General features: G+C 33.9%; 6 protein-coding genes across 6 annotated transcripts, besides 1 other annotated feature; 2 read left to right on the top strand and 4 right to left on the bottom strand.

Annotated features, from left to right (window-relative positions):
* Positions 1-579: 579 nt before the first annotated feature.
* Positions 580-3081, bottom strand: CDC53 (cullin CDC53; the record flags this gene model as incomplete). Its single annotated transcript, XM_041548324.1, has 1 exon — positions 580-3081. One exon carries the CDS (start codon positions 3079-3081, stop codon positions 580-582), a length of 2502 nt encoding a protein of 833 aa, XP_041404258.1.
* A 654-nt stretch (positions 3082-3735) lies between these two features.
* Positions 3736-5202, bottom strand: SRF1 (Srf1p; the record flags this gene model as incomplete). Its single annotated transcript, XM_041548323.1, has 1 exon — positions 3736-5202. The coding sequence occupies one exon, from the start codon at positions 5200-5202 to the stop codon at positions 3736-3738; it is 1467 nt and encodes a 488-aa protein (XP_041404257.1).
* Positions 5203-6509: 1307 nt separating this feature from the next.
* Positions 6510-6587: a sequence feature (Short protein (KABA2_01S08668, CAB4252218.1) was converted to a misc_feature.).
* Positions 6588-7431: 844 nt separating this feature from the next.
* On the bottom strand, positions 7432-10803 carry VMA1 (H(+)-transporting V1 sector ATPase subunit A; the record flags this gene model as incomplete). Its single annotated transcript, XM_041548322.1, has 1 exon — positions 7432-10803. The coding sequence occupies one exon, from the start codon at positions 10801-10803 to the stop codon at positions 7432-7434; it is 3372 nt and encodes a 1123-aa protein (XP_041404256.1).
* Positions 10804-12220: 1417 nt separating this feature from the next.
* On the top strand, positions 12221-13330 carry PPH21 (phosphoprotein phosphatase 2A catalytic subunit PPH21; the record flags this gene model as incomplete). Its single annotated transcript, XM_041548321.1, has 1 exon — positions 12221-13330. One exon carries the CDS (start codon positions 12221-12223, stop codon positions 13328-13330), a length of 1110 nt encoding a protein of 369 aa, XP_041404255.1.
* A 1100-nt stretch (positions 13331-14430) lies between these two features.
* On the top strand, positions 14431-15039 carry RDI1 (Rdi1p; the record flags this gene model as incomplete). Its single annotated transcript, XM_041548320.1, has 1 exon — positions 14431-15039. The coding sequence occupies one exon, from the start codon at positions 14431-14433 to the stop codon at positions 15037-15039; it is 609 nt and encodes a 202-aa protein (XP_041404254.1).
* A 419-nt stretch (positions 15040-15458) lies between these two features.
* RPL35B (60S ribosomal protein uL29) lies at positions 15459-15964 on the bottom strand (the record flags this gene model as incomplete). Its single annotated transcript, XM_041548319.1, has 2 exons — positions 15459-15818; positions 15962-15964. 2 exons carry the CDS (start codon positions 15962-15964, stop codon positions 15459-15461), a joined length of 363 nt encoding a protein of 120 aa, XP_041404253.1.
* Positions 15965-16233: the final 269 nt, after the last annotated feature.

Here is a 16233-nt window from a genome sequence, read left to right as displayed (position 1 = left end):
GAGAGAGAGAGAGGATTAGTCACCGGCAAAGTTCAGTTGAATTCCTCTGCAGCTGACCGTCCTTTCCCACAGGAATTAGCCACGCGTTTTTTGCAGTGCACGGAATAGAATTGCTCATTATATTTCCCGACGGAAATTCTTTTTGTTCAGCGATATTGTGAGCCCAGTAACAAAATAGGGACTCGTAAGTTAACTCTGTTTAGACAAAAGGTTAAAGCAACTCCAGGAAGAAGAGATAGATGTTGACGATCAACTAGGTTATTACAGGTATTCTACTTATTTAGTTGGTGAGTAATTCGATGACATTGTTCGGGTTAATAATACCACTGAAAAACACATCTCATTTCATTTTGTCATTTAATAACTAGGTACTAAGTATTATTAAGGTTATATTTTGTAATATTGCTTTTATTAAGTTTTTTTATGTAATTTTTTTTGTTTTGTTTAAATATCTACGTAGTTTGTTCATTACTTATTATATTATAGTGCTTAGTTTCCTTAGGTAGGACGGGAGAAAATAAGAGATATGGTTTGGTACACCTATGGATGTCTTGAATGAGAATTACAACGATGACAGAATCAAGCTAAGTAAGAGTAAGATTCACCATCATCGCATCTCTGCAAGTAACCCTTCTGGATTAACCCGTCAATGGCTCTTTTAATCATCGATACTTTAGGATTAAACCGTTGATGTGTCTGAGCAATACACTCGTTTACTAACATAGTGTGTGGTAACTTACGTTTTGCCTTCATGATTCTAACAATGCAGGCCTCCAGGAAGATTTGTCTCTCAGAGTTTAATTCTTTCTCTATCAACTCGTTCTCCGTCATTGTGTTACCATCTGCATTCGCACCATTTTTACTTTGTGCACCGTTATTATTCGGGTCATTATTATTGCTGCCATTTCCATTATTATGTTGCAATGCATTCAATATATCATTCTTGACACCACCTGCAAAATTAATCTTAGTTTTTAATGCTTTATATGGTTGTGCAATCTTGAACTGAGTATCTGGTTTCACCAATGCTTCTAAACCTGTTGGGATTTGTTGTATTAATTTAAATTTAATAAACGGCACCATCGAAGCAGCAATGTTTTGTAATGATAAGCCAGTCTTATCTTGAATAGTCTCTAATGTGATAGTGTCGGTAGCATTGAACAATAATAATATACTCATTTGGAATAACGTCACAGTGAAATGGAATGGGGGACGACCTGGTTTACCAATGTTTGCCACTAATTCACCACGACATAATGGCCATAACCATTTAAGGACACGACCATTATGTTTATTGATATACATGTCAGCTAATTTTGTATAAGTACTCTCCAACTCTTGCGGGATATTGAATTCGACTTCTTGGAATGAAAATGGCCACATGTTCTCGGCAAGGACAAATGGTTGTAACTCAGGGTATTTCTTTCTTGAATAATCTGGCAATTGTTTCACCATCATATCGAAATCTGTCTCAAGGATCTTAGAAAGTCTTACATCTTGGAACATCTTAGTTATCTTACCTGTATATTCCATACTATTCTCACTTTGTAATCTTTGAATAACAGCCTCTTCATCTTGATCGCATATAGAAGTCCCATGAATTAATCTTTTTGCAAATAATCTACGATAATGGGATTCAAAGACATCCTTATCGGTCAAAAATTTGAATACCACCATAATATCATCAATAGACATATCTGCAGCAATCTCAGGTTTTGTAGATTTTTTTAACAGTTGGTCACTATATTTGGCCAACATTTCAGAGGTCTTTGATGTGGCAGATCTAGAAGATCCCGGTGGTAATGCAAATTCATTATCGTTAATATAAGCACGACATGCATTGTCAAGAGCCTTTGTGAAAAGAACATCATTATCAAAACAGTCATATGTAATCACACGGAATGTATCATACACAACAAGTAATCTCTTTATGTATTCCTTTGGAGGGAATGAATGCATGGCTGTCATAGCTAATTTCTTTGGATTAGCTCCCTCTGGGGCACTGCTCATTACAGCAGCTTTATGGGCTTCTATTAATCTTGAAACTTCATGTTCACCAGTACGCCTTACGTAATCTTCATAAGCTGTAGCAAGTTTTGGTAATAGTGTGAAATCTCTTTGTAACAAATTGTATAGTGCAGAAATCTTATTATTATCTCTTGAATCTAGCAAAGTAACAAAATCTGCCTCCATCTTTTCAATATGTTCCTTAATCAAAACAGTATTTAAAGTTTCAGATAATGGTTTCTTGGTATGATCATCCCAATACATGGCCATACCCTTCTCTTCACGATTTATAATGGTATGTGCTTCAAAGATATAATCCGTTACTGGATGTGTCTTCAAATAATTCACTGAGTATTGCCTGTAATATTCTTCAGTTCTCTTTAGGAATGGTTTTTCAAAAACTTGAATGTAGACGTTCAAATTTAGTTTCTTTAAATCTTGTAAATCGATACCTAACATAACGAACGATTTGATAGATGTAGTAATATCCCCTCTCTTTATAGCTGTTCCATCTCTTTCAAGAGTAATTTGGTCCAAAATCTCATTAACAAGAAGTTCACTATTAGGATCAAACATAACTTCTTTCCAAGTGATCAAACACAAAGTATTAACATCAAAGATGTGTCTTTTACCGTCACTTCTCTCCTTTTGAACCCAGTATCTATTCATATAATCAAACGTATGATTTAAAAAGATTGCACCAACTGTATATCTCTTCCAATGTCTAACATAAAATTGTAAAAAAGTCTCTTCAGGGTTTTTTTCAAAATTTAACAGATATTTCTTAAGGTAATTTTTCAATTTTTCATATATTTCACTACCTACCAGGATAGATGATTGATTAGATGGTTTATCTGTATTGAATTGACCCGAAGAACGTGATTTATTAACACAATAATTGTAAATTGCAGTGTATACTTCCATGTACATAGTAGGGGACAAAATCTTGTCAACCCGTTTGTCTTGCGATGTTTGTTTATGAGCATCTTCATGGCCTAGAATTTGATTAATACCCGGTTCAATGAAGTTCCATGTAGCCTCCAAATCGTCTGATCTTGGGAGCATTTCAGTCATTTCGGGAATGTTCTTATTTGAATGAATTGCTTATTTAAGAATATGAGAATGTTGATAATATATTATATTAAGAAAAAATGCCAAAAGTGAAAAATAAAAGAAGGATTATCTATCGAAATATAATGCAAATATGGATATGTTTATCTAATAGTTTTTTAATGTTTCAACTATGATTTTTGATCTACGAGATAACAGATCAAATAAACAATAACGGATCTTATTGACGAGGTAATAACGAGAAAAAAAACGTTAGTATAAAAAATTACCTCGATATGTTGGGATTGAAACTGATCCTTAGGCTTTGGTATTCCTTGTTTCTTTATAGGTTTTTGTTTATTGCTAATTTAACATCCCCCGCTATAATCCTAAGATCGGTTATTCTTGTTCGCCACAACATCATTATCATTCAAACATTCCAACGCCTTGCGGAAAGAGAAGGGTGAAATTTTTTAAAAAATTCTAGAGGGTAACCTTTTACCGCATTAGGTTGAAATATAACAGAATCAAACAAGAACAACACAAGAGCTCTTTACAATAAAATAACATGATTACTTGAATATCAGTAAAGTTATAAAAAAAGTTCATGAATTGTTTATGGAATATGCTAAATAAAAAATTAAAAAGTAATGATAATAATTGTATGATTGTCTATATTTAATTTCTTGAGAAGTTCGAACTCACCTTTTCGACGACTCTAATGATGCTAATAATGAATACGCCGACCCACATGAATAATAATACGAATAAGAACGAGGATAATGCTTTTTGTTTCCTACAAATGTATGATATCCTAGGGAATTTGTATAGACCACTATCCATATAATCGGTAGTACAAACCCATTGTTGATCATATCTTGTATTAAATGCTAATGCCAAATTGGCGCTGGAAAAGATAATAAATAAAAGGTCCAACAAAATCAATTTCAATTTGCTTAATGGGTTTCTTAACCCTATTGGTTGCCCTGAGAATTCATCGCCAGCAATGTATATCGTATAGAAAACAGCAATGGAGTTAACACAAATGGCCATAATTGTACTTGGTTCTTGAGGAATCTTCCCATCAATATTTGCTATATTTGCGTCTGAGTTTTGAAATATTCTTACTGCAAGACCCAAAGAGGCTAATGAAAGAATAGTTATACAAATTCTGAATGTTAGAGGTAAATATTGATTTTCAATCAATATACTACTTATCTTAGGCATCCATTTTTTCATCTTCTTATCTCTAATTTTCCTCCATCGTTCTTTATCTGCATTAAAGTCTTCTAACCAATCTATCCTTCTACTTCTTATACTTTGTTGTCCCGACATTGACCCCAATGGAGCACGTAATTCTTGAGTCATATCATCTTGGTCGGTTTTCTTATTCAATTTTTTACCATAGTATATCTGTTTAGCTCTTGCTACATACGTAGCCCATTCATTACGATCCTTTTGAGTCTTAAATTGGAAATCGGATTGCATAGGTAAATTATATAATGCTTGTAATCTTTCTTCACCTCCCCATTCTTCATTTAAATCTTGTAATACTTCTCTTCGTATCTTCATTTTTTCTTCTTCATCCATACTACCACTTGAGAAGGATGATTCAGTAAAATTAGAACTTCTTGTAGCCATTCTAGATATCTTTGGACGATTAGATGTCATTATATTAACTTTTTGATCATCGGCATACGCAACATTTGAACCTATATTTTCTGCAATATCAGTCCAACTATAACTTCCAAGATCATTTGATGGTAACATATCTTCAGAAGTTTCAGTAGTCTGCTGTTGTTTTTCTTTCAATGATTTAGCAATTTTGAATTGTTCCTCTAACGCAAACGGTGGTACTGTTGTAGGATACAATGAATACGAATTCAAATGAGATAATCTTCGTTCCTCGGCAGTAGCAAATGTCATGTTATTCATCACTGGTTTCATCCATTCAGGTATATGCTCTCTGTTTTGTAGTGGCGTATGTTCCCCATTATCATTATTATTATCATTATTATTATCATTATCATTATTTATATCGTGGGTGGATTCGTCAGGTTCATGAATCCCAATGGGTAGACTTTCTCCCTGATTACCTCGACTGCTACTACTATTACCGCTACTCCTCTCAGTTATCTCCTCCATGCTCTTAAATTTTCCTTCTAATTTCAGTGAAATTCTCTCTTCTTACCTCCCCAAAAATGTAGTATATATATGTATATATTATCTGAACTGAAGTTCTCTTCTTTAATTAAAAAATAATACAATACCTATAATAATGATGAGGTACACATATCATCATCATCTAAGCACAAAATAAAATATATTAAGTATGTAGGGGTTCACTCAATCGGGATCACTAGCTATTGTTGTGACGTTCTGTTTATGTTAAAATGCAATAATCAATTGAATAATGTTAGTAAACAATCTAGGAAGACGGTACTCAGTACATTAAGAAGAAACATAAAGCGAACGAAGCGTGGGGGGAGGGAGGAGGAACGTCACAGCCTTTCCATTCAAATTTCTTACTTCGCCAATTATTAAGCTCTGTGTCCGTCCGTCTGTGCGCTCTTTTACTGCTTTCCGTTGTAAGTACTGTTTTTTCAGTTGTATGTTTGGACGGTATATGCCGGGAAACACCCAAACATTCTTGGGGTATGTTTTCTATTTTGTTCTGCTACACCCGTACACCCTGAGAATTTATGTATATTTCTCATATTATTCTTCTGATAATTATTATTATTTATTGGGAATGTCTAGGGTTTGATAAGTAAATTTGATTATAATATAAGAACAAGAATAAGATGAGTTAATTATACTTCAAGTAATACTATGGAAAGTTAAGAACCCTAATATCTATGCAAAATGTTAGTAAATTAGCTTAAATATTGAATCTGTTCTAGGCGTGTTTGTTACTCTATTGCTCAAAGGATAGAGAGAGAATAGTGAACCCCTAACTTTTTCAAGACACTTACAGTTACCCTCTTGGTATATTAAATAAAAACACACAGTGCCACCTTAATTTTTAAAACAGTTTTTTTGGGAAACTGAAAAATTCCAGTATGGCGGAAAGAAAGACCAGGTCATCGCCATTAAACTAGCTGGCACTAACAAACGAGAAAATTGATTGTCGAAATTTATTATTAGTATTAGTATGATACTTGAAATGACCCAAACAATTTCATCAAGCAATAAATATCGATTTGGACGAAATTTCCATCTATCCCTTCTCTCTCTCCCTTTCTCATATCATAATATGTTTGGTTTTTGTATCCTTTATTAATGTTATATAAATGTCAACATTATATTGATTAAAAATTATCGATAATATTGTATAATATATATTTCTCTTATTGGTATTTTCTTTATTCGTTATATCTTGTGTTTCTTATTATTCATATCTTTTTTCTTTCAATTCCTAAGATAATCCAGTAAACTTAACATCATTCATAATGAGAGCTAAGTGGAGAAAGAAGAGAACTAGAAGACTAAAGAGAAAGAGACGGAAGGTGAGAGCTAGATCCAAATAAGCTGAAGGTATATTGCAATGACATTATAATATAAAAAGAATTGATTTAGAAAGTAGTATGTCATATTGACCATATTCATTTCTAAGTTTCTATTCCATTTTATATTATTTTTATTTATTTTCATTATTCCCTTCATCTTATAGAATTTGGTAATATAGCTAGCTCTACTGCGTGCACTATTCCAAGTCCTAGGCATATCTCCTTTGATTGCCTTTGCACATTTAAAAAAAAATAATATCATTAAGAAGAATAATTTGAAATTTTTTATTTTATTAATTTGTGATAATTCTAATTGTATATATTATTTATTTGTATATATGATATCTACATATTTATTATATTAATGAATAATTTTTCTTCCTTTGTTAATTTATACTAATTTTGTCTACCTCTAAGGTACAATATTTTAGATCAATTGTTCAGTTCATGATAGTCTGTTAACTATTTCATAATTATTGGCCTTCTTATTTTTAAAATTTTAATAGTATTCTTATGTGTATAATTTTATATATGTATGACTGTGACTTATATAACGTAAAAAAAGGAAATATACATATATATATACATACATGGATAATTTTTAACAATTATACCACGTATCTATAATAAGAAAGACCCTTAATTATTCATTAAGTCACAAAAAAAATATAAAGATGAAGTGTTTTTTTAGTTTTCTTTAAAATCGAATAAAACAAAAAGTTTGTCATCATAAAAGGATAGAAAGAAAGAAATGCGTAGTTTACAAAGGGGTTTATTTAGGAAGAATTCAAATCTTTTATTTTCCTTTTGTACTTTTTGTTTTTTTTATTACTTTATTATTTTTTATTATTATTATTATTTCCCCTTAATCAGTAGATTCAGTAAATCTCTCTTGGATATTAGATAATAACTTTTCGAATTCACCGTTAATTTCAGTTTCACCTCTACTTGGTTCAAAGAACTTAGATGATGAGACTTGATGTTTCACATCAGAGGTAGCTTCAGCAAGTTTAGACCAGTTAGCACCATTAGCAACAGATTTTTGAGCTTCATCGTGATAAGCAATAAAAGCCTTCATCATATCGAAAGTCTTCCAAATTGGACAGAAAGCATCGTATGTAGAGTAACCATTTTGTTGTAAGAAATCTTCTTTGATTAAAGATGCAACATCTAGAGTAATCTTGTCACTATCAGATAATGCAGATTTACCGACCAATTGAACAACTTGTTCCAATTCTTCAGCATTAGACAAAATTTCCTTCATACGGTTTCTTAGAGTTGGGAATTCTGGATAATTTTGATCGTAGAATTTATCTAAAACATTAGTGTACTTGGAGTATGACACAGAAGTGTTAATAGATGGGAAATGCTTTCTTTGAGCTAATTTCTTATCTAGACCCCAGAAGACTTGTGTGATACCTAGAGTAGCAGTAGTAACTGGATCGGAGAAATCACCACCAGCTGGAGAAACTGCAGCAACAATAGAAACTGAACCAATACGATCAGGAGAACCTAATGCAACAGCCTTACCTGCTCTTTCGTAGAAAGAGGCTAATTTGGCACCCAAATAAGCTGGGAAACCTTGATCAGCAGGCATTTCACCTAGACGACCAGAAATTTCTCTTAGAGCTTCAGCCCATCTGGAAGATGAATCAGCAATCATGGAGACATTCTTACCTTGATCTCTGAAGTATTCGGCCAAAGTGATACCAGTGTAAATGGAGGCTTCTCTAGCAGCGACAGGCATGTTGGAAGTGTTAGCAACCAAAGTAGTACGCTTCATGATAGGTTCCTTTCTACCATTAATTTCGGTGAATAATTCTGGGAATTCCATTAGAACTTCAGCCATTTCGTTACCTCTTTCACCACAGTTGTGAACCAATGCCATGGAAGATAGTAAGTATTGTTTGTCGGTGTTGTCTGGTAAAGTGATACCATAGTAGTCATCTTCAGCCTTCTTGTCCAAAGTAAAGAAGAATGGAACAGCTTCTCTGGTGAATTCCTTAGCAAGGACTCTATTTCTACCAAGGGCACAGAATTTCATAGCATTGGTCAAAGCATCACCAGTCATGACAGCTGTATAAGTGGTGGAGTCATGGTCGTGGCTACAGTGTGAATGGTCATGGTGACCCTCTTCTTCTTCGTCATCAGCATCAGTAGTGACAGTGATCTTAATACCTAAGGAACGAGCCAATTTGGCTAGACCTTCAGCGACAGCTTTGTAAGTGGTAGTGGCAGAGGCTTCAGAGGCATGATCATAAACGTCCTTTCTAACGTAACCGTTAGAATCAACTAGACCAGCAATGAATTGTTCACGAACCTCAAAGTCATCATGGGCCAACTCATTAGCAATCTTTTCTAGTAGGGCATCCTTATCGGATATATCAATACCAAAGGATTCAACGACATTAGCGAAGACATTACCACGGCTATCAGCGGCACCTAGAGTAACGACTAATTCATCAATAGCTTCGACACCAAAAGCGGTGGAGACAGTGGCAGTTTTAGATTCGGATAATCTGTCCATGTCAGATAATTCTTTAGCAGATGGAGTACCTTCCAAATCATCTTCAAAGACAACGGTACCGTCAGGTTGTACTTTACCGCCGTTAATCTTGGCCAATTTAGATTCGTCATCCTTGGAACCACTGTAGTAACAAGCAGTAGTAGTTGATAGACCTAATGGTAAAGCAGTTTCTTGGATTCTGTCGATCAATTCAATGCTTTGAGATTCAATGGTGAATTGAGAGTGTTTCATAGCACCATTACCAACCCAGAAACCTAACAACCAACCCAATTGTGGAGCGACTGTGCTAGAGTAACCTAAAGTGGCTAATTGTTGAGCCAATTTACCAGATTGTTGGAAGACAGGATTAATTAATTGGTAGGAACATTTTTTGACGTAATGACCTAGAGTTTCGTAATGCTTAGCTTCGACGTCCCAGTCAATTGGTTTAGAGTCCAAAGAGGCAACAAATTGGTTGACTAGCAATAGAGTTTGTTCTTTACCACCATTCTGTTGATGTTCGAAACTCTTTGTAACCTTCTTAACTACAGGATAACCATGTTGAGAATCCAATAGGGCGAAATAAGAGACACTGGTATAATTCTTACCGTTATCTAGACCATGTTCAGTGATACCTACTTGTTGTGGGGTTTGCATAACGATCTTATGGTTACCTGAACAAACATAGTTCATCAATGTAGTTGGGGCAACACCACTAGCGGAAGAATGACAAACTTCATACATTGTTTCTTTACCACGTGGCAAAGAAATAACGGTTCTTGGAGTACCATCTTTACCCATGACCAATTCACCTAATTGAATGTCTTCAATTGATTTATCAGAACCATCAGCCATCATCACTTGAGTACCCTTAGCGAAACAACCGACGTAAATAATAGCATCGGAGTTAGAGTATTTAGATAAGGATTGAGAGATAACGGTCTTACCACAACCGAAAGCACCTGGGATACATGTGGTACCACCTTGAACACAAGGGAACAAAGCATCTAGGACTCTTTGACCAGTCAATAGAGGGTAGTCTGCAGATAACTTCTCAGCAACAGGTCTTGGAACACGAACCGGCCATGTATGATACATTGAATATTCAGCTTTCTTGCCATCGAATTCTACTTCTAGCACTTTTTCGTCGACGGTATATTCACCAGCGGAAGCAATCCATGTAATGGTACCTCTAGCTCTTGGAGGCAATAGGATCTTATGGTTATCTAACAACGAGTTTTCAAAGATGGACCCAAAGATATCACCACCAGAGATATGATCCCCTACGACATATTTCCCAGGAGTGAAATTCCATTTGATATCTCTACTCAAAGCAGGAGCATCGATACCTCTTGGAATATAAATGGATTGAGAGATATCTTTAATAGCTTTCAAAGGTCTTTGGATACCATCGTAAATGGTTTCCATTAGACCTGGACCCAATTCAACAGATAAAGGTTTACCTGTTCTTAGAACTGGGTCACCGACAGTAGCACCTGCTGTTTCTTCGTAGACTTGGATAGTCGCTTTATCACCGTCAATTCTAATGACTTCACCGACCAAATTGTCATGACCGACTTTAACCAGTTCGTACATAGCACAACCGATCATATTTTCTGCCACGATAACAGGACCAGAGACGGAGTAAATGGAACCATATTCAGATTCTTCGTGATCTTCTAGTGAGATTCTCTTTATCTCTTTACGAGCATTCTCTAAAGCACCAGCCATATTTTCAACAAAATAATAATAAAATAAATATAATAACAAATGATATATAAGACAGGGTATAGAGTCTTTCTTTACTTTAAATATATGTGTGAAAAGTGTGTGTCTGTGTATATGTGTATGAAATGCGCTTTGCTTGTTTAATTTATATATATATATGACTTTAAAAACAAACAACCTATTACGTAGAAGATGAATTCCTAAAGTATAATCAATTGCATTATATATATATATATATATATTAAGTATTATCTAATAGTAATAATGATATTTACTTACTACCTACTGCACTGCCTAATAGAAAATCTTTTTTTCCTCTCTTAATTTGTTACTTGCAGCCGTCAGTTATTGTTAGGAAAAACCCAAAAGGAAAAAAAGAGACAACCATAATTATGATATTACAGCATGCGATTGAAGTCAATTTAAGTAACTGGAAAAAAAGGCAGCAGCAGCGAAAAACAATAATTTAGTGCAGCCAGCATTACCCTCCCTTTAGTGTAATTTTCAATGCGGGTAACATCCGGTGAGGTTAAACTATACCCACACATAACGAACTTATAGAAGACAGGATGATATGAATGTATTTCAGAGTAGTAACAGTTAATTAATAGCAAGTATGTAAATATATATATATATATCTGGCTTGAGATATACCTGATGGGTATATACTGTGCTACAAACGAGGGAGTGAAGGGTGGAGACAGACTATATAGTAATAATATCAACAGTCCACTACATATCCTTGGTATGATATAGTTATATAGTTACTTATCAATGTGATCTTCCTGTCTCTCCTCTTGTTATTTAGTTGATATATATCAGTTATATAAATATATATATATACATGTATAGTTTGCTGTCATAGTTAGGGGAGAACAGCGACAGACATAACAACCACTGCCAAATATTTGCTATGTGTGTGAATATTGTATTACTGAGAGGCGAGACAATGAATTTCGCACAGTGCGCCCGCGCCGTTGTTGTTGTTGTGGGGGTATAGTTAACAGTATATATATTATTCACACACTCCCACTCCACTCAGCTAGCTCTCGCTCTCAGATAGACAAAACAAAACAAAGCTAAACAAATCACACACAGACGATTTTTTCGTTTTTTCGTTTTTTCGCTTTATATCTGCCCCCCCTCAACAACAACTCACTTCAACCCACTCTCCGTACATAGTGGGTGATTTCTAATAGAAAAAAAATAGCAATATTATATTTAGTTAATAATAATATAGACAGAGAGAGAAAGAGTTAAGATCTTAAAGGGATTGGTTATTTATTTAGTAAACTTATAGTTAGACACACACACATATATATATTTATATATATATACATATACATACACACATATACGCAGGCATACTTAGACGCATACACACACACACATACACACATATATATACACATACACAACGATGGATGCTGATATGGATGTGCCTATGCATGATGCTGTCTCTGAACAACTCACCCCGACTATTACAGAAGATGTGACCTCTAACAATGGGGATGTCAGTAATGGGTCTGGAGATTATCAGGATATCGACTTTAAACCAGGTTCGTCTGGTATTGCCGACAATAAATCGTCTACCCCTTTACAGTTGACTCCAAATAACATTAACGATCTAGATAAATGGATTGAACAACTTGGTCGTTGTGAAATGCTTTCAGAAGATGATGTGGCAAGATTATGTCGTATGGCTGTAGATGTAGTACAATTCGAAGAAAACGTGAAACCTATTAATGTACCTGTGACGATCTGTGGTGACGTTCATGGTCAATTCCATGATTTAATGGAATTGTTTAAGATTGGTGGTCCATGTCCAGATACTAACTATTTGTTCATGGGTGACTACGTCGATAGAGGGTATTACTCTGTGGAAACCGTCTCATATTTAGTCGCTATGAAGATTAGGTATCAACATAGAATCACCATATTAAGAGGTAATCATGAATCTCGTCAAATTACTCAAGTATATGGGTTTTATGATGAATGTTTACGTAAATATGGTAGTGCAAATGTATGGAAAATGTTTACAGATTTATTTGATTATTTCCCAATCACTGCATTGGTAGATAATAAAATCTTTTGTTTACATGGTGGTCTATCTCCGATGATTGAAACAATAGATCAAGTACGTGAATTGAATAGAGTGCAAGAAGTACCTCACGAGGGTCCTATGTGTGACTTACTATGGTCAGATCCTGATGACAGAGGCGGATGGGGGATTAGTCCCAGAGGTGCAGGGTTCACGTTCGGACAAGACATTAGTGAACAATTCAACCATACCAACAACTTGACTTTGGTAGCTAGAGCTCATCAATTGGTGATGGAAGGTTATGCTTGGTCACATCAACAGAATGTAGTCACAATATTTAGTGCCCCAAACTATTGTTATAGGTGTGGGAATCAAGCTGCTATTATGGAGGTAGACGAGAATAATAATAGACAATTCTTGCAATATGATCCCTCTGTAAGACCAGGTGAACCTACAGTTACAAGAAAGACCCCTGATTATTTCTTATAATTTCTTCTTTCTTTGTTTCGCAACATCCATATATACATACATGTACACATACACATACACATTCTTCTCTTTTTAATGTAATGCAATTTTTTAATCAAGATAATCGAAATGTTCTGAAAATAGAATTAAAATAATATAAAAACAGTGGTATCTTCTGCACACACTACCTCTTTATTTTCATTTTAACTATTATTATTCTTTTTCTCATATCTCAACTTTTTTATTTTTTGCTGGTAGAACACATTGTATTCCATTTTAATTCACACACACACATATATATATATATATATGCGTGACAAACAAACAAAGAAACTTCAATATTTTAATAAATCATCATTAATGACAAATGATACAAGCCCATATTTTACTAATTGTTGATGGTCCATTGAAAAAGTTATTTAGATAAACATGAAATAATTTTTGTACAATTATTTTAAATTCTCTAATCACAATGAAGATTTGTATCTATATATTATGAAATGATCTCAATGTGCCATTACCCTTTTCGTTCATTCTATTGCTTAATGAAAGTAAAAGTTAGTACAGCCACAGCCACAGATTATCTACATAATTTCTTGAAATATATACGTAATATATTGTTTGTTTTGAGTATTATAAGAAAAATGTAGAATAAAATATTGAGGGAAATATTTTACACTCTCTATATCCTACACATGATCGTACGTAACCTATATTTATTTACATAACTATCTTACAGTCATCTCATGTCATACAATTATAATTTCAGTGGACCGTTATTTTAATCGCTGTCTCTGTATATTTCAGAATCACGATGACTGTATCCTGATTTGATCTACGTATCGTTCCCCCTTTTCCCCTATCGTTTACTGTAGAGCACCGTTTCTCTCTATTTCTTGACGGTCGTCTTTTCTATTTTTTTTATTTTTGTTGTCAATTTTTTTCCCATATATCATTTTGGCTTATAAAAGCAAAACGACGATAGAGAAAAACGAATCATAAATATCATTTTTAATAGGGGAAATTGAATAGTCTTAAAATTGTACCCACCGAATTCGATTAGTTATCCATTCCCAAATTCCAACATACTTTACTAGCTATAAAGATTCCAATAAAGAAAGATGGCTACTGAAAATACTGATTTCAAACAGTTCGAAGATGAACAAAATAATGACGGTTATAAAGTTGGCGAAAAGAAGACCGTTGATGAATACAAAAAACTAGATGCAGAAGATGCAGCTTTGGCTAAATGGAAGGAATCCCTAGGTCTAGGATCCGATGTGTTGCCATTAGAGTTTCCTGGGGATAAACGTAAAGTTGTTATCCAAAAGATCCAATTACTTGTTAATACAGAATCAAAACCAATATCATTTGATTTGACAAACGAGCAAACAATTAAAGAATTGGCCTCTAAACGTTACAAGATCAAAGAAAATTCTATATATAAATTAAGAATCACATTTAAAGTACAGCACGAGATCATCACTGGTCTTAGATATGTTCAATACATTAAGAAAGCAGGTATTGCTGTAGACAAAATCGACGACCACTTGGGGTCTTATGCTCCAAGTACAAAGACTAAACCATACTATGAAGTGGAACTTCCTGAAAGTGAAGCTCCAAGTGGGTTATTAGCTAGAGGTAAATATAGTGCTGTCTCAAAGTTTATCGATGACGACAAGACCACACACTTGACCTTGAACTGGGGTGTTGAGATTGTTAAGAAATAGTTACGCATAATTTTCTTTTTTCCTTTCCGTCTTATTTAAACCTTCAACCATCACATGATTTACTGCACTTTGTAGGTTTTAATTTAATTAATTGTTCTTTCATGTAGATCTTTGTATAGAACTTTTATAGAAAAAAAGATATTTAGAAAAATGAAAAACAAACAAACTGTCATTAAGATAGGTGTAAAGATAGAACGAACACTAACCCTTATTACTAAAAATAGAATTGAATACCTACCTAACACCAAACCTTATCCAATATCTATATACAATGTTTTGTTAATTAGAAAATAAAAGAATGAATCTTCTCATCGCTTAACTTTCTAGAAATCTATTAGTAGACGGATTATTATTAATATTATTATTAAGAGAATTTATAGATGCATATATGTGTCCAAATTGAAGAAGTGCTGTCTTTTTTAGTTCTTGATAGCAAACTTTCTTTGTGGAAATGCAATGTTTTTCTTTTTTTGCTTTTCAGTAATTTTAGAGGCTTCAGACTTAGTTAGGGCTCTTCTTAAAGCTCTAGTCTTCTTAGCTCTTAGATCCTTTGGTTGATACTTCTTACCTTTATATAGCTCTCTAACTGCAGCTCTTTGTTGTTCGTTGATAATCGTTAGAACACGAGCAATGTTCTTTCTGACAGTGTTGATCTTAGGTAGAGATGGCTTGGATAGCTTGGCAACCTTTAGCTCAGCTAACTCTTTCTTTAAGTCAATCAATTGGGACTCTAGTTGTTCCTTGGATTTGGTTCTCAATTCATAATTTTTAACACCGGCCTGCGAATTAAAGTGCAATCGCGATTGAATTCTTACTTTTCGAATTCAATAATGATAAGTTAAAAAAGTTAGTAAACAATGAGCTTTGGTTGAGTTGACGGGTGAATAAATAAATATCCAATCTTTTCATGTTTTAAACATACCATTTTAAAATAATTTATATATTTGTTGTTGTTATTATTTATCTTGATTTAAGAATACATAAAAACATAAATATTAGGAGTAATTAAGGAAAATGAAACTTTTCAACATTTACTTTTTTTTATTAATTGCCTTAATGACATTAAATGTTAACTCCCTTTGGATTCAATAATCAAATTTCTTCGTTAAACGGACTAATGCGTGGTTCACGAAAATATAAAAACTGACACTTGTGACAGCCGTACCATATTTAACACATGTGGTGTACTGATGG

This window comes from Maudiozyma barnettii (genome assembly GCF_903064755.1).
Source record: "Maudiozyma barnettii strain CLIB 1767 genome assembly, contig: KABA2_01, whole genome shotgun sequence".
NCBI classification, from domain to species: Eukaryota; Fungi; Ascomycota; class Saccharomycetes; order Saccharomycetales; family Saccharomycetaceae; genus Maudiozyma; species Maudiozyma barnettii.
Note: the sequence above shows the minus strand (reverse complement) of the source record. Positions and strands in the feature narration are given on the sequence as shown.